Raw genomic sequence first — 26813 nt, forward strand, 5'->3', positions numbered from 1 at the left:
ATGGATGACAAGAGCCTCAATGAGCAGGTTCAATAGACACAAAACACTTGCAATGCAGAATAGTGATTTTAATTTTTTTTAAACTCACTTTATGAGCTTCCATAAGATTGATAACTGTATCAATGTCACCATGTACTGGATTGTCATCCGAGAGTGTTGGTTCTACAAGGTACACCCAGTCCAGCAATGCTTGCAAAGCATCCTTGAACTGGCCGCTGAACAACAAAGCTTCCTCTAACTTGCGTTGCCTTAATTAAAAGAAAATGAAAAACCAATAAAAGTTAAATCTAGTCTGAAAAGTGTTAATGTAGGAGCAGGCTGACGATTATTTTGTTGGTACTCACAAGTGTGCAAATGAATAATTTGCCAATGTATAATTTCTGTTTTATTCTTAAAGTAAACTTACCTATCAACTGACTTAGCACATACAACTTCCCATTTGTCTTTCAATTCAGAAAGTTTGCCACCGATGACCTTCATGTCGTTAGGATTGCTCTTCTCCCGAAGTGCTCGTCCGTTACGTACAATCGTGTCATAGTTTGGTTGCTTTGCTCCGAGCGATCGTTGGAACTCCTTATGTTTTCTCAGTTGAGCCTTGAGAGTAGCTGGATCAGAGCCTATCATACGGTCATAGGTCAGTTTATTGTCTGCATCACTTAACCACTCGTACATCTTGCTGTATTGCTCATCAAACTGCTTTGCTCTCTTGTTGCCTGCTTCTAGTTGTCGGCTGCGTTCATTGCTGCGGTTCTGAACCTTCTCCCATCGGTTTTGAACACTAATTAGGAGGTTCTTGATAAGTATTACGTCCTGTTTCTGACTGAAGTATTTCAGTTGAGTGCCGGTTCGATCAAGATCCAAAACGGTTTGCTTCTTACCGATTAGATCTTTCATAAACTCCTGTAAAATTGAAACAATGTTTTCATAAATATGAATACAAAACAGTTTATCAAAGTTTTTACATTAAAGATAAAATAAATGAATCTCAAGAAACCACAGAGATTTCTAAAGTCAATAAATACATGTCATTTCCAACCACACACTTTTTAACCCAAGTTATCTTCTAATATAAACTGTGCATACCTTATGTTGTTGTATCTGTTGTTGAATTGTTTCTAGTACTGTGCTTGGTGGTTTGCAGCTGTTCAGGTATTTTTCAGCTGTTGTTAACCAGCTGATAAAGGCCTGTAACGCATCATGGAACTGTTGAGCCTGAGCTAATGCTTCCTCAAGCTTTTTCTGAAATAGTATAAATGACAATAATGTATTTTTATTAGGTGTGATAAAGGAATTCTACTAATTATGCCGACCATTTGCCGACTATCAATATGCAAACAAGTCTGTAGCCAGGATTGATACGGGAGGTTACAGGCAAACACTGTCATCACTTCAACTGAGTCTTTAGATTGTGAAAGGTGAGATGTGGTCATTCAAACCGTTGAACCTCCCACTAACTAGGTGCTTAGAAATGTATCTGATTATACATTCTTTTTTAAAAACTGTGCACATATACATATAGATATGAATACACAACTACATATTTTACCTTCCTCTCATCTGCTTTGTTTCTTGATGCTTCCCATCTGGTCTTGAGTTCATTTATCAGTTGACCTATACTGCCATCCCCTTCTGGTGTTAATTTCTTGGTTGATTCCATTAGACGATTGTAGTGTGGGATTTCACGGTCGAAATGTCGCATAAGTTCCTAAATAAGATGGAAAACATAAATTACAATATGTAGTAGGCCTATAATAGGTTTTAAAGGTTATATACAGTAATCTGAATATATTAATCATTGTTATTCTAATGTTATTCATATTGTTCTCACATTATGTTTATCAAGTTGTTCCTTAGCTGTTTCTGGAAGACCTCCTACAGGTTGTGTTGCTGACAGTTGACCATCAATGTCATGAAGCCAGTGTAGCAGGCGACGAGCTTCATCTTGTAGCGTCTTGGACTGTGGATTCAAAATATTAGTATACATTATTTTCTGACGAGTCTTTCCACAGCGTTTACTATGACAAACAAGGTTTATCCATGAATGAGATTTGTGCGTGTGGATAGGCTAAATATTTATTTTTCATACTGTAGTTCTATTGGTGCAAATGACCTTACCTCTCCAAGTGCATCCTCAAGTTCTTTCTGTCGTTGGTTACCCTTAGCAACTAGATTTTCCCACTCTTTGTTCAGACTATCAAGTTTTGTACTGATTACATTTGCCAACTGTGTGTTGTCAGTGTTAGCTACAAAGTTTTTAACTGCCTGGTTGATGGAGGCCAGACTTGGCTCATGAGCTAAGATGTCATTTTGAAGAATCTATTAAAATAATTTGAAAAATGATGTAATTATTTGTATAGTGTAGATTATACTTGTATAACTATAACTACTACAAACAAATACTATTTGTATAATGCTTCTTTTTTTGTATTTAAACATTATTTTTATAAGCTTATTAAAGATTTTTTTTTTACTGCAGCTTGCCTGTCATTTTGTTCATACTACTTTTAAATTAAACAATTGAAGCAGCTACATAAATATGCTATACATGCTATATATAATATAAATATAAATGGTACAGTAGGACAGAGTACTATTGTACTATACTATCTAAGCTATTTTCTTTACCTTGTGTTTAGCAAGCTCAATTTCTGCAACTTTGGGGTCTGATGTGTTTGGTGCTTCTTCATCTATTGCCTTATTGGTGTGATCAAGCCAGTTCTTTAACTCATCAAGGGAACTGTCTAGTTGACCAAGGGCTAACAAACCTGCTTGCAATTGGTGCTAAATATAATAAAAACACATATTTTAATTGCACATCAAGTCAATGCAAGTCAATATTTTGCAGTAAACCAAACTGTACCTTAGGTTTCAAATTTATGTAAGAAACATTAGATAATAAAAATGTTATGAAGATTCAAGAAACAAGGAAGGAAAGATAGTAAAAGACCACCAGGACATGTAGTGTTTATAGAATCAATCAACCTCAAAACATTATACAACAGTATACACACGATCAGTGCACTGAAGTCACAAAGTGTTATGCAACCTAAAACAACATACCACTGTGCTCCTCTTACCTGTCTTTGGAATATTGCCTGGTTAAGATCCTTCCAATGTTTGTCAACATCATTTAGTGGACCTTTCACAAGATCTGCGTTCTCTTCAGTGGATTTTGCCATAAGCTTGTTGCATTGTTGGTGCAACTTTTCCAGGTCAACAGATCTCTTGTCTACTTCCTCTTTGAAATCCTAAAAATTTCAAGATAAAAGGCCCCAATAAATTAAGTAATTTATGTTTTTATTGTTATACAAACTATTATTTCTAACATTAAAGAATGTTAATGTAAATCTTTATAATTACCATCTCTACAAAACAAATTTTCCTACCAAATAAAAATGGCAACAAACTTAAAATTCTTTCATCAACACATTGACTAAACAAATTCACTATTATTTACTACCTTGATAAACATTGACATCTTAACTTCCAAGTTAACCTTCAAAATAAAAGTCGGACAGCATAAGATTTGAAATGTTTAAACTATTTTACCTTTATCTCATCTAACTGTTGCCTAACAGTTTCTGGATTGGCTCCAACTGGTTCCATTGCTGCCAACTTATCGTCTGCTTTGTTTAGGAACGCCATCATCTTGACTAAATCTTCTTCAAATTGTGTTGCAAGATTCAGCGCCAAAACAAGAGCATCTTCCCGATCTTCATAAGCAGAGTTGAGAGCGTCCCAGCTATTGTTAAGTTCATCAATGTTCTTCTGGACTTCAGGTTTGTCTGCATCTCCGCAGAGTTTCATCAGATCAGCAGCAAAGTGACGACATGTTTCAATATCATGAGCCACACTGTCTATTTCTTCCTTGATTGCCTAAAATATGTGAAACATATTATATTATTGGTTTTATCCACAACTTCCTCACTATTTACACAATAAATTTCTACTTCTACAACAATTTCTACAACATCTTGTATTATACCCAAACTTCCCATTAATATAAAAATACCAATGTCAAGCAGTCTAAACACTGTCCTTCATCATTTGACATTCTTCTTATTTTTCTTATTCTATGGTCATAACATAAAGGTGATGGGTGAATATAGAAGTAAATAACATGAAGTGTGACTATACCTGATGAACATCCTGTTGTTCTTTGATGGCATTTACTTCTACCGCTGGTAATTCCTGGGCTTTGATAGTTTCATGAAGCTCTTTCACAGTGTTCTGAACTCCATGTAATTCATCCCAGAAGGAATCAGCAGCCAAGAGAGTCTCTTGCAATGCACCAGAACGTTTGTTAGCATTGCTAACAATGGACTCCCAACGGTTCCCAAGAAGGTTGATCTTTTCTTGCAGTTCTGTTGGTGAAAGAAGAAACAATTCCAAAGTGTACTGTTTTGAAAGATTTAGTTATCATCTGGTTTAGGTAATTATGTTTGCGTCTGATATTCCTGTATTTATTTCCATGTTATTGTGACTTCATTTGCAAATTATTCTACAAACCTTTGCATGCTGGATCATCTGGTTCTGAACTCTTAATCATTTCAGTGCCAGCTTTCTTCATTGATTCCACCATGTCCATCTGGTTGTCAACTTCATTCTGTAAGGCTTGTAACTTCTTTATCTGCTTCCTTATGATGGGTGGATCTGCTGAAACACCTTCAGGGCGGCCTAGCTTCTCGGACATTATACCAAGCTGCTCTAGAGCTGTGTCAAGATCTTCCACGAACTACAAATTTAAGAAGGTTTAAATTATTCACAATATTTTTTATGTTGATGTTGACGAGTTGTTTTAAGGAGAGTTTAAATTTATGTACATTCAATTTATATATTCTTACTGAGCTTGTTCTTTGAAGGAGGTCAAACAGTTGGCTTCCTTTTTTGTTCACTTCTTCCTTGACTTTCTCATATCGTTTGTTGTCGTCCTCCACCTTAGCCTCGATGCCTTTGGCACCAGAGCCTGGGCTGAGAGCACACAGCTGAGGAGCGATTCGGTTTAACTTGTTGATATGCTGTTGTTTTTCTGCTACCATTTGTTGCATTAACTGAAGAAAAACAAGGTATAAAGAATAAGTTTTAAACATGGTTTGTGATCAATATTCAATCAATATCAGTATTCAAATTGTATCATTGTCTAGTCCTGTACTGACTACATATCATATATATCCAAGAATCTCTTTTAAATCTTACCCTATTGTTGTTGACTTCCTTTTTGATCTCCTCCGCATCCAGACCAGGTGGTCTGAGATTTCTAAGCTCTGCCTCGATGTCGTTCAACCACTGTGCAATCTCCTCATGGGATTCCACAAACTGCAATGTCAAGGGCAAGGCTTCTTCCAGTTCTTCTACTCTCTTGCTGCTCTTGTTTGAAATGTCTTTGTATGTTCTATCGAGTTCATCAATGTGCTTCTGAAGTTTGGCCTTCTGTCTGGCATCAGCAGTTTGCTCTAGGAGCTTCTCGCCAGCTCCGATAGTGTCCTGGACTCTACTTTCTTTAGCGTGGATGTCTCGATCAAGGGCCTTAAAATTGAGGAATAAATTTAAGGATATATTTAACTTTAGCAAGTCATGTGAACAGATTTTTTATAAATAACTTGTAGATTTTTGGATGCAAATCCACCAATCAAATTGACATTATATAGCCGATAGGATCTATTTTGTTGTAAAAACAATACATGAAAAGAAAAAGTTTTGAGTCAGTACTACATACCTTAGCCTTCTTAAGCTGGTCACGTATACCGTCAGGGTCGACGCTGATAGGCTCTTTACAGGCTGTGTTAAGCTTTTTCTCAATCTCTTGAAGCCAAGCCAAGAGGTTGTCCATGCTTCCCTCAACCTTACGAATAAATGATACAATTAAAACTCATCTACTGTATTACAATATTTTTGAAGATTTGATGGTAAAGTCAAGCACAAAACATCTTAACACAGAAGCTAAGCAGTAGCTTTTGAGTTTCTTTACCATCACCAACATTCAAATGTATACATTACCTTCTACATATATACAATATTATCAATAGTAGATACCTATTCAAAATGGACAACTGTTATGTTATTTAACAAATTTAAAAAACATAAGATTTAAAAGAAATTTTTCTATAATGATATATGATTGATGGTGTAAAACAATGAATAAAAGTTGTAAGATTAATTCCTGTTTTAATTGTTACAACACTGGTGAATATTAGCCCAACCTTTAAGTTCATTGCCTTGGTTATGAACATGTACTCAAAAATTGTAAAGCTTTTACCTTCTGAGCTCCTTCCAACATGGCACTCAGTTTATACTCCACATCCTTCACCTGACTAGAAACCTTACTAAAACGGTCATTAGCAGTGGCCATCTCTTCTCGGATATTAGCTGACCCTTGACCTGGACTGATGTCCATTAATTTGGTACTATTACTGTTCATCTTTTTAAGTACATCTCGGTTAGTGTCAATTTCACTTTGCAGTTTCTGAAACAAAAATGTTAGTAGATAAATGATTACTGTTATAAATTTAAGGACTGCAATTGACAAGATATCTTATTAACAAACTGAACTATTAAAAAGAACACAAAGTTCTTTGACTTACTTCTTGCTTAGCTCTTTGCTTCTCTGTGCTTGCATTGTGGTTAAAATCTTTCACTTGTTTCTCAACAATATCTAGCCAATCAGAAATCTCGGTTTGGTTCTTTTCAAACTCGGTGGCCAATGGTAAAGCTTGTTGTAAGAGGCCAAGACGGTCCTCAGATTTTTGCACCAATTCTCCATAGCGACTTTTGATGGCATCTAGTTTCTGTTGAACATCGATTACTTCTTTACCTAATGAATAATTATGCAAAGTTCATTAATATTCATTATGGATCCCACTTCTTATGTTCAAAACAAAATGCTAAATTTTTAACCGAAGTTCATAATATTCAAGTTTACCTGAACATTGTTTGAGAAGCTCCTGACCATCAGCGATGACCTTCTGAACATCAGCGTTGTGGTCAGTGATGTCATAATGCAGATCCTGTAAAACAATAAGGGTATTGTCATTGAATATCCAAAAAATAATACCTTTGAACCACTTATTTTATAGCAAATTATATGCATGCATTCATTAACTCATTACAAATATAAAAAAAAACAAGTAACATTTTATACATAAAAGTAACTTTAAAAAATGGAAAAAAAAAATTACTATATCAAATAAAATGAAATTTATCTTCTATCACAGATTTCATAATTAAGAGATTTTGTAATAATCTAAATGATTGCATGTCAAACAATGGTCGACTCTTGACTATGAATTTTTACTCCACCACCATATGCATGCAGGTTTAAGAATGTCTTCCTATAAACATTGTATAACCTATGTTTGTTTATTCTTTCACGAGCCAGCGTGGGTAGATCCTTGCATTCATATGTATTCACAAGCTTGAGTAGCACTTCATAAACTATTTTACATTCAACTTTAATAAATGTTTAAATAACTAATAGGTAAAAGCTAGGCTACACATCTAAATTTGTCTTCGTCATCCTTAAAAATTTCATGCAACCTGTCTATTTTCAAAGCTGAAACCAGAAGCACCATTTCATCTAGTTAAAAGGCTGCATCTCCCTTTAAGCAGTAGAATAGGTATTGTTTTTACCATCTGTTGTACCATCTGCTTTCTAGTGAGTGTTGGATGAATAGAGGGTGGGGGCTTATTTTTCATCCGGTTTTCCATCAATGTTAACCAGCGGGATAGAACTTCCTCTTCCTTAAGGAACCCACTGGAAGCTTCCAATGCTATTTCAATGTGCTTTTTACGATTGTTATTCCTGTGTTTGATATCTCTTAGTCTCTGCTTCACAGCAAGTAGGAAATGCATTAAGGCACCCTTATCGCTGTTAGCACACATCGTGTGCAACTCAGCACCAATCCTAATGGCTCCTGTTACTTTTGGAGTATAGATTTCAATTTCTCGGCTAATTGACTGAACATAATAAGAAATAGTGTAATAATAATAATAATAATAAGCTATCTATATCTTTAAAGTCAGAGGATTTGTAATAATAATAATAAGCTATCTATATCTTTAAATGTAAGAATGGAAGAGTAATATTTAACAACATAATCTAACATAATTGAAAAAAACAATTAGAAACGTACAAAATAAATAACACTACAGTACTGAATATGAATGGCTAAAAACAAACAATCTAAGTTGGAAAATTCCATTAAATACTAGGGAAGTTTGGACAAACCTAAATACAAACCACTGACCTGCTGTTCAACAATCTGTTTTTCAATCTTTCCATGTTCAGTTCCAACAGGTTCCTGAAGCCCAAGGCGTCGTTCCGTCTTCTCAATCCATTCCATGACTGGCGAGATTTGTTCCTGAAAGCCTTTAGCTGTTTTCTCAGTGGCTTCAAGACGTCGACGTCTGTCACGTACAGCATCTACAAGGGCGCTCCAGCGGCTGTCAAGATCTGAGAGCTGCTGGTTGATACGTGCCTTATCTTGAGGTTCAGATACCTGAGCTAGTTGTTCTCCCATGGTTTTCAAGGCCTCAACACTTGGTTCAAGGTCTGTTATCATCTTGTCAAGTAACTAAGGGGTAAAAGATGAACAAAATTAAGAAATATAAATTCAAATTAAAGATAAAAAAAAGATTTAATAGATATACAGTAGAACTCCAATTAAGAGGACACCTTTGGGAACCAAAAAAGTATCTCCTCAAGGGTATCATTTGAATAAGAGTTATCTGTATTAAAACATATTCTCTCATTCCTTACATTGAAAAAACTCTGAATAGAGATATCCCAAAGGAGAGGTCCTCCTGAAATCATAAACTAAGCTCACCTGTTGTTCTGACAACTGGGCTTTTACCACTTTGTAGTCAGAAGATGGATCTTTCTTGTTGGACACCAGATCTTCCATGTCACCAATACGATTATTAAGAGATTGTAATGCTTCCTGGAATCGACCACATCGTAGTAGGCCTTCATTCAGTTTGCCAACTCGATCATTTTTCTGTACAAAAATGGTGAAAAATGAAAAGTTGCAGGAAAGAGATACTAGAGACTATTCATAATAATAAGAAACTTTTGACATTGACTGACAATATTCAGTTATCTATAGCTAAGAAGAACTGTGTTTTTACCCGTGTATCAAGGGCTGCCCATTTCTCATTTATTCTCTCCATCTCAGATTCAAGCTTTCCTGTATTGACACGAGGAGCAGCGCTCTGTACCAGGCTCTGGCCAACTCGGTTCATCTCTTTCACCTTAGGTGCTAAAACATCCACATGGTTGCGTACATAAGTCTAAATGAAAAATTTTCAACAATTATTCCACATCATAAATTATATATTTAGTATTTTTTAGTGAAGTATCCTTCATAAGATGAAGTACCATGTTTTAAAAGCATCCTACATTAATAGGTGCGGTAGATATTAAGTAAACTTGGTTCCACCATGCAAATCATTCATTTGCATATCCTAAAGCTCTGTCTACACTATCAAACTAGTTTGACAAAATGTGCCCAATTATGGAAGTGATATGCCCAAATATTATTACAACTATTAATGCAAGAGTCTATAAAATATAATTGCAAACATACCTTAAATTCTTTTTGCTGCGCTTTGATTGTTTCTACATCAGCACCTACTGGTTTCTGTATCTTAAACTGATCGGCTGCGTTGTCAATCCCAGCATCAAGGTGTGCAACTACATCGTGGAATTCCCGAACTTTGCCAAGAGCTTTGTTTACATCTTCGTTTCTACTGTCACAACGTTGTTTTAATCTTGAATAGCGTTTGCCAAGATTATCAAGCTGGAATAAGAAAAATATCAATTATTAATAATAAAATTAAAATATTTAATATGGATTTTTACCATTCGATGTTTAGATATACTGGTAGCGCATTCAGAAGACAATTACCTTGTGTGTGGTTGATGATGATGATGATGATGATGATGATGATATTATGATGATGATGATGATGATATTATGACGATGATGATAATATGATGATATCATGATAAACAATTAGTTATAAAATGCTAAGAGAATGCTAAAATCAGTATTCATTCAGTACAAATGACAAAAGTACTGAAAACAACAATGGTATGAGACAAACATAATGAAAATAAATTTCTAATGAAATCTAAAAATCTTCTTTTCCTACACAAAACAAAAATTGGTGAAAAACGTACAAACATCTGATAAATATAAACAATCAAAACAAGACAGTGTGCAAAGAACTTGTTTAATATTCAAGCAAATATTTTAAGAACACATTTGAACATATTGTCTGCTTCTGACTAAACTTGTGCATGTTTTGCATGTACAGTAATGTATATCTTGCAGGTGAATAAATACATGCAAATGAGTGATTCTAAAAAATGCACTAATTAAATATATCTGTAAAAAATATCTGTAAATTAGGTTTAGGTGCAAAATCCTAATACTAGTGTGCTTCATCACAATGTGGTTAGGTTGGGTCGTTCATTCCAATGCAAGGGGTCGAGTATCGGTAAACAACATCCAAAAGCTCTAAATTATAAATCTCAGTGCTGCAAAGCCTTACCTTCATTGCAAGCCATACAGAGGTTGGGACGTTAGTAAAAGTCTGGGAGTAGTTTTTTTGAAAATGTTGGTGGTAAAAAAGAACAATAGATTGTTTAGTGTAGAGACATAAAATTTATAAACTGTTTTTAAAAGAAAATGGATAAAATTTGCTTCAGTTTGTGTTGCATAATTTTAACAAAAGTGATTAGTATTTCAATCTAAACTGGTGCAATTCTAAAGTTATAATTTTTTAAATAACTGGTTCATAATACACCGTGAAAAACTGTGTTCAGGTTAATTCGTAATTCATTCATATTTCATAAACCTGAAAATGTAATTACCTGTTCCCTTAGGCCCTCTGGATCTGATAGGAAGCCCCTGTCAATGATGTCTCTGAAGCGCCTGTTAACCTTGTGTAAGTCTTCTTTGATGTTCTCCATGCTAGCCTTTGCCTGCTTAGCTTCATCCGACTGCCTTGTTAGGACATCAAGGTCACGACCTATCTTGTCTTGCTTTTCTTGGATGTCTTCTTGTTCATCAAGTTGTTCTTTGATGTCATTAAGAATAAGCTACAGAGAAAAGATGTGTAATTGTAAATTATTTCAGCCTGCATTTAACCAAGAAAGATAAGAAAGTGTTACGTAATGGCCTATGACAGTGTCTTAAAATAGGCTTGCATTGAGTCAATGACAGTTTGTGTAAATTGATTGTGTAAATATAAATTAAGTAGACTATTCCTTACTTGAAAGGAGCTTAGTTCTTCCGCACCGGCTTCCAATCGATTGTGTCGGTCTGCAATCAGGCCTTTGAGATTGGTGTACCGCTTTTTGACTCCATCCACTTCATCACGTATGTGAGCTGATTCTGACGGTGTTGGTGCTGCTGACATGAGGTTTGAACTCATGTCTTGAACGGCACACACAGCCCCATCAATCTCATCTACCTCATCTTGAAGTGCCTGAAAATTAAGCATAACATTTTGTAATTACAGATAAGCAAGTTTTGAACTGTAGTTTACAGGGACACAATTTAACTCATCAATAGATCTAAATTTTATATATTTTAATTTATTTGATTGCTTGTTTCCTGAATGTAAGAACTTACTTTTAACTTTTCAAGGTTCTTTGGATCTCTTCCCAACATTCCCAATGCATCATGGGATGCTAGTCTTTCTTCGAATCGACTGATGTTAGCTTGTGAATCTTTGAGCTTTTCTTGGAATTCTCCGAGTTGGTTGGATAAATCTTCATGGGCCAAAAGCTGAGCTTTTAATTCTGAAGAAATAATTAATAAATAAAATGTACACACATTTTAGACAACATTTGACAAAAACTATGTTATAATTTAGAAATACATGGAGAAAGGTAATTTTTAATTACAAGACCACTTTTTGCTTTTCACTCTTGACATTACAAAAATCGTAAACATTGATCAGTCGGAATTGAACCAAGAACTGTAAGGATGGTTAAAACATATTAAACCAAAAAACATTGGTACCACTTTAACCTAATAACTTACCTCCATTCAGATTGTCCCACCTTCGGTTGACCTCTGTGACCTCATCACTGATAAATGGATGGTCGACATCTGTGCAGCCAATCAACTTCTCCGCTGAGGTATTTGTAGCAAGATGATGATCACGATGGTTGTTTACATCATCATGTATTTGCTACAGTGAATAAGAAACAATATTTGTGAGAATTATGAATTGAGTAAATGAATTAATCAATTACGATACCCAAACATTACATCCTCTATAATGTTGAACTTTATAAGAAAATTAGTGCGGAAAAACCAGCTTACCTTAAGTATATCAAGTTGACGTTTGATTACAGTTGGTTTTGTCGACACCGGTCCAACAGATGTTAAACGATCTTCTGCTGTGCGTAACCATGGTAGAAACTGGTTGAGTTCATCCGTGTATGATTTGCATTTCTCGTCAGCTTTTTCTAATCGTTCTTGACGATTACTGACCATTCGGTTCACATTGTCCCACTGGTCTTTAAGTTCATCGTGTTTAACTTTGAGATCATCATACTCGGGACCAAACTTAGCATCGTCCATAAGTCCTTGAACCTTTTCGACCATGCGATCATATGTGTACACTTGTTTGACCAACTCCTTTGGTGTTTCCTATTGGTGAAGAAATGTGTAAACAAAGAAATATAATTATTGTGTTATGAATAGTTCAAACTGAAATAGCTTGTAACAGGACTCGGTAATAAAAAAATACACATTGCAAACCTCAAATTCAATAAGTTGTCTTCTTAGTACTTCTGGTTTAGCTGAGATGGGTTTAGTACTTGCTAGATCTTTGTCTTTTGAAGCTAACCATCGTAGCATGTTGGCGTACGAGTCTTCAAAATCTTGCGATTGTAGCAAAGCAGCTTGAAGCTTACCCTGCCTCTCATCTGTAAGAAATGAATAATTAATAATGGTGTAGGCCCAAAGTACCATTAGCATCACTAGTGTGTACATTTTCAAGATGTGATCATTATGATCATGTTGAAGCTGTGAAAAGTATTTCTTTTTTTAGCATATGGATTCAAATACAAGTATTATTCAATCTTTATTGAAACTCTGAAACATATATGCAGGTTAATTTCTTGATTGTATCATTACTCAAACAAACCTAGTTTTTTGCATATATCTTGGTATGGTGCTTTGGCACTTTCCAGCTTCAAGTTGATCTCCGCTGTTGCCGTCATCTCTGGGTTTAGTACACCAAGCTTACGTTGACTTTCAGATAATGCTTGAACTTCTGGGCTCTTACGTTCAACTTCTTTCTGGAGACTCTGAGAAATACAAAAGACAAATGTTATTGTATTGAAGCCATTAAATTAGTAGCATTCATGTACCAAAATAATTAACTTATCAATAATACCTTTTAGAGTGAGGAGTTACAGGTGTAAAAAGAATCTGGTATTTTCAAATTATAAAATAATTAAATTTTGCATACATAATGTTAAGCAGGAGGACTGAAATCTACAGTAAAATCATCAAATTGGCAGATTTAAGAATCCCTTTTGCCAAAGAACAAGTTCTGGATGGAAGGACGAATGCTGTTTGATGCCATCTCTATACATGATGAAAGTTGGTGTCAAGGTATTCTCATTGCATTTTCATTAGAGCCTCCTTACCTTTGTTTGTTCCATTTGCTGTTTAACAGCATCTGGATTGGAAGCAATGGCTGGAAGTGCTGTAACCTTGTTACCAAAACCAGTCAACCAATCTGAGAAATCTTGCAAGTTGTCGTGGAACTTTTCACTTTCCAGAAGCACATTATCAATCTTATCTTCTCTGTCATCAAGGCGATTCTTTAAATCATCCCATTGCTTGGTGATGTCATTGATCTGCTGTTGTAGTGGTGAGTCTTGTCTGGATTGAGGATCCTGTTTTTCCAAGAGGTTCTTGCCAGCCTCTTTGATGTATTCCATCTGCGCTTCATGACTCGCAAACTCATCTTGCAGAACCTGATGAAATTAAAAACCAAAATGTGATTATCTTAATTTGTGACAAGCAGAAGGCAATGGCAATAGATTGGCAGGAATCCTTTCAAGCAGAAGGCAATGGCAATAGATTGGCAGGAATCCTTTCAAGCAGAAGGCAATGGCAATAGATTGGCAGGAGTCCTTTCAAGCAGAAGGCAATGGCAATAGATTGGCAGGAGTCCTTTCAAGCAGAAGGCAATGGCAATAGATTGGCAGGAGTCCTTTCAAGCAGAAGGCAATGGCAATAGATTGGCAGGAATCCTTTCAAGCAGAAGGCAATGGCAATAGATTGGCAGGAGTCCTTTCAAGCAGAAGGCAATGGCAATAGATTGGCAGGAATCCTTTCAAGCAGAAGGCAATGGCAATAGATTGGCAGGAATCCTTTCAAGCAGAAGGCAATGGCAATAGATTGGCAGGAATTCATTCAAGCAGAAGGCAGTGGCAATAGATTGGCAGGAATTCTTTCAAGCAGAAGGCAATGGCAATAGATTGGCAGGAATTCTTTACAAAGGACTCTTTGTACCTTTTGCATAACAAATCTCTGTACATAAGTGTAGTTACTAAAGGCCTGGGTACAAAATTTGCCAAAGGGATGCTTGTACAATGGATTGAAAATCTTGTGTGCGAATTTAGCTTAAATTCAGGAGTACCATAAGATTATTCTCGAGTATGGGATTATACTTGGTAATATACAGTAACTAAAATGTAGTCTTTACTTAATCATAGACTGTTGTTTTTCCTCCTATCTATTTTATCACATGATTTTCTGTGTATTTTCATGTAGTAAATGTAATTTGTATTTAAATGTAGTAGTCTTTTAGTTCATTTTTTTTTTCAATCTCATGACTCTCACTACAATACAGTACTGTATAACAATGGAATGGCCATATGGTTTTTAAAACATATGGTTATGTATTATGAAAACAATATATTTGGTTGCATCATGTGATTTCAATGAATTAACAAATGCACATGTTAACTCCCAAAGATATTCACTGATCAGTGATCTTAAAAGTGTTACCTCAATTTGTTGTTTCTGGTTGCGTAATATTCCTGGTTCTACTCCGATTGGCCCTAATACAGACATCATCTTCTCTTTTTCGCTGAGCCATGTTTTTAGTCGGTTGTGGGCAGACTCAAAATCACTGAGGCTCTTTATAGCCTGTTCAAGTGCCTGGGTTCTTGCTTTGGCTTTATCTTGTAAACGAATCCATCTCTCTTCTGCAAAGAAGAAATCATAGAGAAGGTAACCAAATAGAACGTATGGAATAATCTCCCAGTATGACATCATCATGTATCAATAAATAGCCAATCAATCAATCAATCAATCATTCAAACATTTACAACTTCAAGATCTTTTTAGTTGAGAAATGAAGCAAAGAATATTGACCAAATACTACACTACAGAACATGTTTTTAATAAGAGACTTCCAATTAAAAAATACCTTTGACTTTAGATAACTGCCTCAATGGGGATAGACTTAGAAATGCTGTACAGATTAGAACATTGGTAGGCTAATTAATTAATTTACAAGCCCATCCACATAGTTTTATCTTCATTTATACACACTTAAAATACTGTAAGTTAAAGATTAAAAAGAACACATGCGCACTTTTACAAGTTAGTTATTATGAATATATTTAACTAAATGGGAAAATAATTAGTGAAAATTTAAAGAATGCACTAACATTTTCAAAGAAAAAATAATTAGGAAACATTTTGGTATACTGACTATGAAATTATGGTCACACATCAGGCTCCTAATTTTAGTTTTATTTTGTAAATTTATTGGTGACCGTTTATCTTTTATTTTTATACAGTATCTTTCAGTTTTTGGCTATCTAGCTTTTTACAAGCTCTTTTGAGCTTTTTATCCATTTTTTTTCATATGATGAAAAATTGTAATTTGAATTGAATACTCAGATGCAGCATCTAATTAACAACACCCCTGAACAATAAATGGTTGAACCCACACATGGTTGATTCACAGTTGAGTGATGACATCATTAGGGATTGCCTGCAGGTTATGTTTATTTGATTTAACAGTAAATCACAAGTGGCTATTCAACAAGTTATTTTGCACAAATTATGTCACTATCTGGAAAATAATTTCTTTGTTTTATGTACATTCATAAACAAATTATTATTGTTATCATTCCATAGGAGGGTTTCCCTCCTGTTGTAGTTGTCTGGGCCTATTTTATATCCTCCAAGTGTTGTCTGCCCCTGTTTGAATCATCTCATATTATTATATATGGGATGCCATGGAGGTCAAAAATAAGTCTCCATGGTCATTCCTAATACATTAACATTAGTAAAATCCATGTTCTTCTCATTCAAGATTAATTTTCAGGCTTATTATAAATGAATGAGTCATATACAACTTGATGGGCCTTGTATATGTATGAAAATAATAGATATTTAGTTTGTTATTTATTTACATGTATTATTACTAATATTATGTACATATTAATATTATTTATATCTATATTATACAATAGTAGTAGCGTCGATCCTTTGTAATTTCCTTATCCCAACCCAATAGAACGATTATCATGCCTTTGGCGCTGACACACCCACTAATCCTTAGTGATGTAAATGTATCTACTATGCCCCTACAATCTTCTAAGTCACGGGACAACTAGAGCTAGAAATGTAACAGCAAGAAATTGTCCATCAAACGTATTTCTATCCTTTATTTCTCCATGTTTAGACCGAATATCTTTGAAATAGACACATCTTCAGCAATTCTCCACCATATTTGTCACATGTAAACACATTCAGGTCACAGAAAGGTCAAAGATATAACATATTTTTTATATTAAATCATCAAAATGTATAGGTATTTACTATATATAGAGATTCTACTATATTCATTGTACAGTGCATGACGATGGTGATATTATTATTAGTGAAGATAATATACTATATAATATTGTTACTATTAGCAAGCTAAAGACAAAAAGAACACAAATTATATTCATTAATACTATTGTTATTATAATAATGGACAAGGCTGTAGCCTTTAAATTAAAGGTCTTCAATCTAAAAATAGAAAATATAGTGCTGTAAATTCAATTAGCATAGTAAAGTGCCTTATTACATTCTAATGATATTGTAAGTGTCTTTGAAGGGGTTTTTCTTGTCAATCAAATCATGATCAAATCAGCATTTGGAACTCCTTATTGAGGAGGTAAGTTATCCCCTCAGTACAATTGACAATAAGGCCACATGTGTTTATGTTAAATAATAATAAATAAGAAAAAATAAATAAATTTGAACACTAGTAATCATAATGTGAACAAAATGCAATAAACACACAAATTGAAACTAATACAATTATATATTTCAGGATAATGAGGAAGTCCAATCAATAAATTCAGTTTCCGCTTATAATATCGGAGTCTAAAAATTAATTAAGATAAAGTATTACTTCCATTGTTGTTCATACAACTAAAAACAAAACAGTTTTGGAATCAAATTTAGATATTTATTCTTACACATATAGTAATTGAGAAAAAAGTTATGGGTCACTTTATTTCTGGATGAAATTAGAGATCAGATAAATTAGAGATCAGATAAATATATGTAGTATATATAACAGAACCATATTTTCTCCATAAAGCATGGTTCCCACTAGCGACGCAACGCAAGGACGTAACGCAACGCAAGTGAATTGACCAATCACAAGCGATGGCTTATTTGCTTGTGATTGCTAACTGTCTATAACTTCGCTTGTCATTGGTTAAAACACTTGCGTTGCGTTTACGTCCTTGCGTTACGTTCTAGTGGGAACCAAGCTTAAACAATGCTCTACAATAAAGCACTCATTTCCACATCAAAAAATATAAGATATTCCACCATGTGTATTTATTATTAAATGAACTGTCATATTAAAATAATATGACAACAGCTAATAAATAAACAATTAAGGACTTTCAGGGACCTGTCGTGTATGGTGAATTTATCTTTAAAAGCAAATATGAGTGATTGAATTTTTATACTTCTTCTTAACAGTAAAATAAACATACATAATACTTGACTAATTAGTTAGTTTTTCTTTGCATTACAATGGCAGCGACCACCATTGTGTGATTTATGTTGCCTTGTGAATATAAAATGTTATAATAAATATTATAATAAATATTATGATAATGTAGGATTTAAATTTGAAAATGATCATTTCCAGTGCTGTATCTCCACATACGGTATTTGTCTATTATCATAGGCAATCTCTGTAATACAGCATCTCATGTGAATCACATCTGGTGCCTGTTTGTTAAGGTTTATAGTTACAGTACTATGATACACAGGCGTCACCTGTGAAACACATATGATGCTGTATTTCACAATTTTTCTATGATACTGGGCAAATTACATACAGTAGTGAGAATCTGTTATTCTACAACACTCACAAAATGTTTTCAGAATTGTATTGGTTATTTGTTACTATTTACATACAAAAACAGCATTCATAAATCTTCTTCGTCACAAGTAAAAATCAGGCCTGAATTTAAATCTTAAAAATCGGTCATGAAAGTCATGCTAATACCATCATAAATTTAATTAATTACAGACAGCTCTCATATAGTTCTTATAGGGTCTTATGGCAAAACAATTACAGAATGTGGACGCTTTCAATTGTAATCTAGAGAAGATGTGTAGTGCTCATATATTATCCAATTTAAAAAAACTAAATTATCTAAAGTATGACAATTGTTAAGTATGACATAAAAAAAACGTAGTAAAACTATTTTAAGAGGTAATTTCCCCCACTCTTCGTCAATAACAATACCAATTTCCCTTACTGTCTAAAACTTAAATGGTTACTAGTTATAAAACACCTACTCAAAAGAAATCTAATAATCGTTCATTACTACACAATATGATTGTTTGAAAACAAAAACAGACGTTTTGAAAGGCATAAAAGAAACGGTTCCCTGTGCAACAACACGTTAACAATACCAATTAATCGGTTAAATTAATCTAATAATAATGGTATAAGGAATTATGTGTTAAAAGTACACTCAATTTGGTACTTTATATCAAAACTTGGCATATATTTTTCTTTGTAAACACAGTGGAGGAGGATTCAGGATTTTGAGAATGGAGGAAGGGGTGAATGGGGAGGGGGGTTGTGCTGAGTGTTACAAAGCCTTGTACCATACATGATTCAACATGCTTTTAAGCTCTTGATGTCATGGCTAAATTCCATAGAATCATCAGGTTATGAAATTGTTCTCTGGTCCTTGATGAGGAATCTGAGAAGATTCAGTTCATGTGAATGATAGCTGATTACCCTAATTAAATTACTATCATTTTACAATTCCATTACAGCCTGACTGTACATACAATAAATTTCCAAACCATCTGGCTCAGACCTGCAGAGTCTAAAAACAACTTGACACCAGACAACCAGAAATATCATCAATCAATATTAATATCATTTATAATGATTAAAAGCTACATATTGAAATCTGTTTAGATGGGTCAAGTTCAAATTTAAATGACAACCCATAAATCAACAGTAGAAGATAAGACAAATTTAATCCTTATTAAATAGCAATCCATCAAAATCACCTTCCTGTACACCTATCCACCTGTTTCCTATAAATGGATGCTACACTTTAAAATAGATTAAGATAGAAGATGGGATGTTATTAAGTTTAAATGGTAAAGAAGTAGCTATAGTTACATAATGTTGATGTTACACTTTGAGATAGATATCAAAGTTGTAGCAGAGCAACTGAAGAACCAGATCAGATCAAGCCACTACAGTTAAATCAAAACAGTAAAATGTCCAGTGTATGTTTACTTTTACCATAGAGATATTATAATAATATGCTTTTACTAAAGTGCAATTCTTTTATTGAAAATGAGTAAGCTTCTTGTAACTAATCAATAGGGCTAATCTCAGTTGACCTCACTCAGACCTCTTATTCAGACAATAATATGTTACAATTAAATTCCATCATGTGAAACACAGACAATCAATAAATAAAAATGTTTTTATATAATATTAGTTATATGTAAGTTTGCCTGGCAACAAAATTAAAGTTATTTTGTTAGAGCTGGAACTGTTTTTAACATTTATGGTAAAACTTTTGTAATAAAAAAATGTTTAGAAATATTTTGTTTCACAAATGGACATATAATATAATATATATAGAATTAATGTTCTGTGTTTATACTGTATATATATATTATAATATATAATTTGTCTGAATCACTTACTAAATAGTATTCAGACAAAAATATGTAATATTAATTTCATGTCGTACAGTAGGATACAAGTTGTCAGACCATATTTCCAAACAAATTTCATGAATATATTTAACAGCAGAAAGGGAAGCTTTTAAATACGCTAGATTGGATTCACTTCTGGGAGGTGTAAAGTGATTCTATCAAGCTTCTTCAGTCAGCCTTCATATTAAGGGTGGAAGTGTCACACCATGAAATTTACTCAAAAAAGAACAATTCACAAGCAGATGTCTACCAGGTGGCAAAGAACAACATCAGGTCTATGACCTTACTCTACAATTCTACAATATATTTAAATATTATACAATTCAATTTATAAAATTTATCATTTTGTATATTTTGTATATGATAGTCGGAAATTCTTATTAATATTAAATTATTCGATAGAAAGCCAACCTCTTTTTTAATTAAGAATTAATATTTTCAAATTAAATTATTTAACACATTTTTAATTACAAAAACATTTTTCATTAATTTATCATGAATGTTGTAGCAGCAGATAAAATAAATAATAAATAATAATTTTATCTGGCACAAGCTTTTGGAACTGCATTATTAGGGAGACGCCACTATGAAGGAACACTTTTCCATGAAGGGGATTCCAGGACCACCTCTATTATAAGGACACTTTTTTGAGTTTTGAAGGTGTTGCCTTTATAGGTGTTCTGTGAAAGTGTTTGGTATATTTTCTAAATATGTTCCTGAAAACGTTTAGTACCCATGTGATTTTTCTGTACTACTGTAGTCTACCTCACGTACCAAAATGTGCATTCGGAACTATTGGGAATTGTAGTAAATTGATTGGTATCTATTGACCCCTAGGTCAATATTTATAACCCTTATGACTTAATAATGGGTGAATAAAGAAATAAAATGCTGAGGTAATTTCCCATTGAGTGGGTTCACCTCCGGTAAAACAAAGCAATCTATTATTCTGTATAATTCATTCAACCAATTATCTCAAATCTAGACACCCAGAAAACCGGAAGTCGTTCTAAAGCAACTTTTCTATTTATTAAAACAAATTCCAAAAACATGTATTTAAACATTTTTTTTTTCTAAATCTTATTTCAGCAAAAAATATGAGTTTGTGAGGGCACTCATTTTCTTAAAACTGAGAAAGTTTATGCTTAAAAACCGAAGTATGTATGTATGTAGCATATACCCACATAATCAGTTTGTATAACCCCAAATACACGCATGGTGATCTTATTTTTATCTATATTTTCTCCCAGTGAAAATAATTTCAATATTAATATTGCTAGGTCTATTCAATACACAATCACTTTATTCTTTCATAGAATTTTCATTCCTAAACAGCTGAAAATCAACATGTCAACTACCAGCTTGATTTAAAATGAATATTCATAAATCTCTCTATTTAGATAGTTCACTCTTAGTATACATAGCAATAGCATGGTGACACAATCATACCACTATTGTAATGCTATAACTATAACACTGGAAAAACATAAAATTTCTCACTGCAGTTCAAATAGAATTCTGTGTCTCAAATACTTTATTTCTTGTTTAATAGTATTGTTAGAATTGGAAATGACGTGCATCGTGAGGTTGGCATAGAAATAAATTAATGTTATAAATTGAAGGAGATATTCATAATTATTCCCCTTTCTGTCTGAGTGATGATATTATATACAACCAATGTAATAAAACCATTGAAAAGGGAATGAGAAGGGATTTTGACACAAGAATTATGGTATATAGAACTAGTTTAAAAACATATACCCAAGGCATAACTGCATGAAGGCTTGGCTTCTGAATGGATTCCAGCCTGAAAAAACAGTGCATGATTTAAGCATGGACCTATAAATTAGGTGCATTATAGGTCCATGATTTAAGCATGTATCTGCTGAAATTCTAGGTATCTGGGTTGATACCGTAAAAGAGAAAAACAGTACAAGACACAAGCAAGGAAAAAACCTAGAAATAAGGTTCATAAGAAATTGATCATTGTATGTACTACAAGCCAGGAACTCTTCCCTGCTACAAACATAGTATAAACATTGGATGAATTATAAATAATTTAATTTTCTTTATATAGGCCTATTGATTGTTCTAAAGTAAACAAATACCCAGGTCTTAATTTAATCAACTTGTTGAATAATCTACTATATATGTTTAACAAAAGGTAGACAAATAATGAATAGCTGGTTTAAAGATAATTAGTGAAAAAGTGAATTAGTTTGTAGACAGATTAATGTGAGCATCTTATGAGTGGTGATACTAGAAAAGATGCTTCAGCTTTTGGTGAGACTTTACTTATTGTTTGAATTGTAAAGTTTGTCTTAATCCTGGATCTTCAAATACTAATGAGTTCAAAATAGAAAACAAATGCTCTGCAGTCTTTTTCTCACATTGAATCCTTACACAATAAGCCTATTCAAATCCAATGTAACACAAACATGAAGGATTTCTTAATTCAGAAAAATTGGAAAAGATTATTTTGGACCAAAATTGGATGCAATTTCTAAGTTTTCACATTCTACAGTAAAATGTAAACCTTTTCTATATATCAACACTATAATTCCTGATAAGAACACATTTAAGGCTAGAATAAATATTTAATAAACAAAACAAATAAAATAAGAACATCTGAGTTTGTCTATCTATAAGAATAAACAAACATCTAATAACCTTTTACCATTTTATCACATAAATTTATGGAATCTGTTAACTTCTAAAAAGAAAAATGCCCAGCCATTGATAACATTAGAATTATTATATATACTTCAAATATGGGTAATATGACCCTGAATCTATTACCTGCCTTATTGTTGTTAATTGCACACAGTAGATTATATCTGGGATTTTCCATGGGGTTTCCTATATAGAATACCCAACCCAATCATTTTTATCAATATATCAACTATTATGGTAACTGGGTTGGATTGATTACTGATTGTACTTAAATTAGATAACCTAAAAATGGATAAAATGTGCAATTAAAGAGTTCAAAGTCTATACTTTTACAATAGAATAATATATAATTTATTTCTACATATTTAATGTTACAGTGTACTTCAATATTGATAGGTGTTCTTTTGTAATGTTTGTTATGATTAATTATTCTTGTTTAAACATCTGTTCAGTAAGACTTTGCACGTAACCCTCTCAGGTATTTTTAAAATTCTATGCTAGTATTGTAAAATTGTATATACAGTATAATTCCCTATTAAGAGGACACCTTTGTGACCTAACAAAGTGTCCCTTAAAGTGCTAGTGCCACAGCCTTTAAATTAAGATATTAATGATTTTTTGGGTAGACTTAATGTCTATAAATCTTGACCGAAATTTGCATTGACCTACTTTTAACGGTATGGCCGTAATCGCCTCTTAATTAGGAACGTTAATATGCCCTCGTACTTTATAAGCGTGACGTCACAGGCAGAAGACATTCTACTTCCGCCTTTTAAAACAACACACGTGCATGCATGAGACGCTGGTTTACTACTAATAATATATACTGTATACTGCTTTCTACTGGTACTAATTGTTATTTTCAACTATTATTATTGTCAGCTACTTTTTTATTTATCTATTATAATAAATCAATATGCCTTCTCGCTGTGTTGCTGCGAATTGTGATCATGAAAATAACTTATTGTTTCGGTGGCCAAAGGACAGTTCCATCGCCAGGCAATGGACGCGATTTGTACGTACAAAACGCGATAAGTGGAAACCCACAGCTCGATCAGTGCTCTGTTTTAAGCATTTTTCAGACGATTCATTTACAAACATGGGTCAATTCAAAGCTGGTCTAGCTACAAAGTAAGTATTTGTTAATTAGATGAATTTACTTTTAATATTTTACCTTCAACAAAAACTGCATAAAATACGTTCGCCGTCGCTATTGTTAGGCCTGCTGGGCCCGCTGGGCCAAGCCTAGCTTCTAGGCGCGCCGGCACATAATTTGCAGTAACATTAAAACTACTGTACATACATACAGAGTACAGTTGCTCCGCCTGATATATATGTATAGTATTTACTTTATGTTGGTTTATCTTTAAATAAACTTAACATAATTAATAAGTAATAGTAACAGTTTTGCCTACACCACACAGATAACTCAACTAGGCCTAACCTAGTTGTTATGTATTTGGCTTATTACATTAATAATAATGGGATAAGGGCTAGCCTAGCCAGGCCTAATTAGTACTACTGAATGCTGTACAAACATGATGGAGGTTAGTCAATGCCTACACTATTATGCTCAGTAGGAGAATGTCCTGTCGGTGTAAGTGGGAACTAACAACTATATTATAATTATATTGCTTACGTTATTTTGCCCTTAATATTAACTAGACAACGGTTTCCTCACTACTTTTAGGCTTTTACTGAATGCCAAAACAGCGGTACCAACAATACATGTTGTGAGGGAGACATCCGACGATGGTGGTCAGGTGGCCAAAGAGTGTACAGCACAGAGGTTAGTGTAATAGATTCAATAAATAAAAGAAAAAATGTTTAGGTTTGTCTGATATTTATTTATTAATAGTATTAATATTCATTCCAACAGGTCAGCATTTGTTAAAAGAGAAAAGGCGGGAGTGATCAGGGAGCTTATTACTGGAACAGAGGATGAGGAAGAGGATGAACAGGAGCTGGCAAGTGTATGCGATAAGCCTCTTATGGTGTCCAGAGGCACACAGACACGAAAGCAAAGAAAACGTGTTCGGCGACGAAAAATGAGCAAAGCTAAAGTCGTGGCACCCAAAAAAGCCAAACCAACATACAAAGAACAATCGTCTGATGAAGATGATGAAGATTTTGATGAGTCGACAGAAGATGATAGCGATTCAGATTATCGACCGGAAGAGGATGTATCGGTTTCAGATGGTGAGGATACAGAGATGGAAGATGATGAGATGAAAGGATTTAATGGGGATGCACATAGACAGCCAAAATACATTGTTTTTCACAATCACCTACTGATGCTACTTTCTATATGCCTTTCCTGTTTTTCCAGTAAAGTTCAAGTATGTTGTCGTAACAAGGGAAGCATGCTTATTGCAAACATAAGATGCTTATGTTGCCACACTAACCGCGAGTGGAAAAGTCAGCCAGAAGCTAGAGGTACCCCAATGGGTAACATTCTACTAAGTGGGGCTATTCTTTTTTCTGGCTCAACACCCACACAATTTTTAAGAGCGCTAAAAAGTATAAATGTGAGCGCCATTAGTAAACGTACTTTTTTCCGTCACCAACAAAATTTCTTGCACAGAGTTGTAAGGAATAATTGGTTTTCTAAAAGGGATAAGCACTTTGCTGAATTACAGGGCAAGGATATTTCTATTGGCGTAGATGGACGCTGTGACAGTATGGGCCACAGTGCAAAATATGGTTCATACACATCAGTTGACTTGACCGAAAATAAGATTTTGAATGTTGAATTAGTTCAGAGTAGTGATGTTAAATCATCTTATCATATGGAACTTAAGGGTCTACAAAAAACATTGGATGTCTTTAAAGATTTCAAAGTAAATATAAGTACAATTGTTTCCGATAGACATAGACAACTACAAAAATATTTAAGGGATAATTTTCCAGACATTAAGCATTATTTTGACTGCTGGCACATTGCAAAAAGTATTAAGAAAAAGATCCAGGCCATATCAACAAAAAAATCGTGTAACCTTTTAGGTAATTGGCAAAAATCTATTTCTAACCATTATTACTGGTGTGTAATGTCCACCCACATTGATGAAAAAGATATCATTGAAGCAAAGTGGAAGTCTGTGGTAAGACATGTACAAAATCTTCATACTGGACATCCTGAACCATATACGGAATGTGCCCATCCGGTAATGTCTCCTTCAGACCAACGGTTAACAAAGTGGTTGACTGCTGATACTGAAGCTTGTGATGCCTTACAAAAATTTGTTGAAACCAAAATGTTGGTGAAGGACATTCGCAATTCTTCACCTCATGGGCAAACGTCATCAGTGGAAGGGTACCATAGCCTTATTAATCATTTCGCTCCTAAAATGTTCCACTTTTCATATAGTGGAATGAAGAGTCGACTTTTCATAGCTGCTCTTCACTATAATGAGAACAGTACCAGAGAACAAATGGTAAATAAGGCTGGAGAAAAGCAATACGTAATATCATTTCCCAAGTACAAGAAAGGGGGTTACATTGTTAAAAAACTTTTAACAGAATGTACATATAATTATGTTGATGAGTTGTTCAAGAGTCTTCTTGAGGTTGTTATGGAACCAAATCTAGATGCATTTACAGAGACCATACCACCATCATTGTGCGCAGCATTTGAAAGACCTGAAAAAAGTGCTGCAGTTGCCCAACATACAAGCCGGTTTAAAAACCAGTAATAACTTGACACCATGTTTATTAATCATATAAATGAATTGAACACAGCATATTATTGTAGACATAATAAAATTGTTGAAATATCCACAATGTACTGTATTTTCAGACTATTTCATTTTTTCCCCAATAACAATGTATTGGAGATGTATATGAGTGAGAGAAGCAATAAAATCAAAATGA

The 26813-nt window shown here is 33.8% G+C and overlaps 2 protein-coding genes across 12 annotated transcripts in view; one reads left to right on the top strand and one right to left on the bottom strand.

Moving 5' to 3' along the window:
- Window positions 1-26813, bottom strand: part of LOC140062983 (uncharacterized) — a 116802-nt gene that overhangs the window by 9999 nt on the left and 79990 nt on the right. For 10 of the 11 annotated variants that reach the window (XM_072109407.1, XM_072109406.1, XM_072109405.1 and 7 more), the window contains 31 exons: window positions 15045-15244; window positions 13673-14005; window positions 13165-13327; window positions 12777-12943; window positions 12336-12665; window positions 12051-12201; window positions 11637-11806; window positions 11275-11490; window positions 10874-11101; window positions 10552-10593; window positions 9582-9794; window positions 9124-9285; window positions 8823-8993; window positions 8244-8570; window positions 6920-7004; window positions 6582-6811; window positions 6257-6463; window positions 5717-5842; window positions 5197-5526; window positions 4845-5051; window positions 4510-4735; window positions 4138-4364; window positions 3550-3876; window positions 3078-3248; window positions 2626-2781; window positions 2116-2316; window positions 1829-1957; window positions 1547-1705; window positions 1084-1239; window positions 407-900; window positions 89-248 (listed from right to left, as the gene is read on the bottom strand). In XM_072109407.1, the coding sequence (XP_071965508.1) occupies window positions 89-248; window positions 407-900; window positions 1084-1239; window positions 1547-1705; window positions 1829-1957; window positions 2116-2316; window positions 2626-2781; window positions 3078-3248; window positions 3550-3876; window positions 4138-4364; window positions 4510-4735; window positions 4845-5051; window positions 5197-5526; window positions 5717-5842; window positions 6257-6463; window positions 6582-6811; window positions 6920-7004; window positions 8244-8570; window positions 8823-8993; window positions 9124-9285; window positions 9582-9794; window positions 10552-10593; window positions 10874-11101; window positions 11275-11490; window positions 11637-11806; window positions 12051-12201; window positions 12336-12665; window positions 12777-12943; window positions 13165-13327; window positions 13673-14005; window positions 15045-15244 (6464 nt within the window). The remainder of the gene's footprint in view (window positions 1-88; window positions 249-406; window positions 901-1083; window positions 1240-1546; window positions 1706-1828; window positions 1958-2115; window positions 2317-2625; window positions 2782-3077; window positions 3249-3549; window positions 3877-4137; window positions 4365-4509; window positions 4736-4844; window positions 5052-5196; window positions 5527-5716; window positions 5843-6256; window positions 6464-6581; window positions 6812-6919; window positions 7005-8243; window positions 8571-8822; window positions 8994-9123; window positions 9286-9581; window positions 9795-10551; window positions 10594-10873; window positions 11102-11274; window positions 11491-11636; window positions 11807-12050; window positions 12202-12335; window positions 12666-12776; window positions 12944-13164; window positions 13328-13672; window positions 14006-15044; window positions 15245-26813) is intronic. The other variant, XM_072109403.1, reaches the window with a different exon arrangement.
- On the top strand, window positions 24028-26811 carry LOC140062984 (uncharacterized). The gene is made up of 3 exons (XM_072109412.1): window positions 24028-24074; window positions 24634-24732; window positions 24823-26811. Exons 1-3 carry the CDS (start codon window positions 24043-24045, stop codon window positions 26633-26635), a joined length of 1944 nt encoding a protein of 647 aa, XP_071965513.1. The 5' UTR covers window positions 24028-24042; the 3' UTR covers window positions 26636-26811.

Source organism: Antedon mediterranea, chromosome 11 (genome assembly GCF_964355755.1).
Source record: "Antedon mediterranea chromosome 11, ecAntMedi1.1, whole genome shotgun sequence".
Classification (NCBI taxonomy): Eukaryota; Metazoa; Echinodermata; class Crinoidea; order Comatulida; family Antedonidae; genus Antedon; species Antedon mediterranea.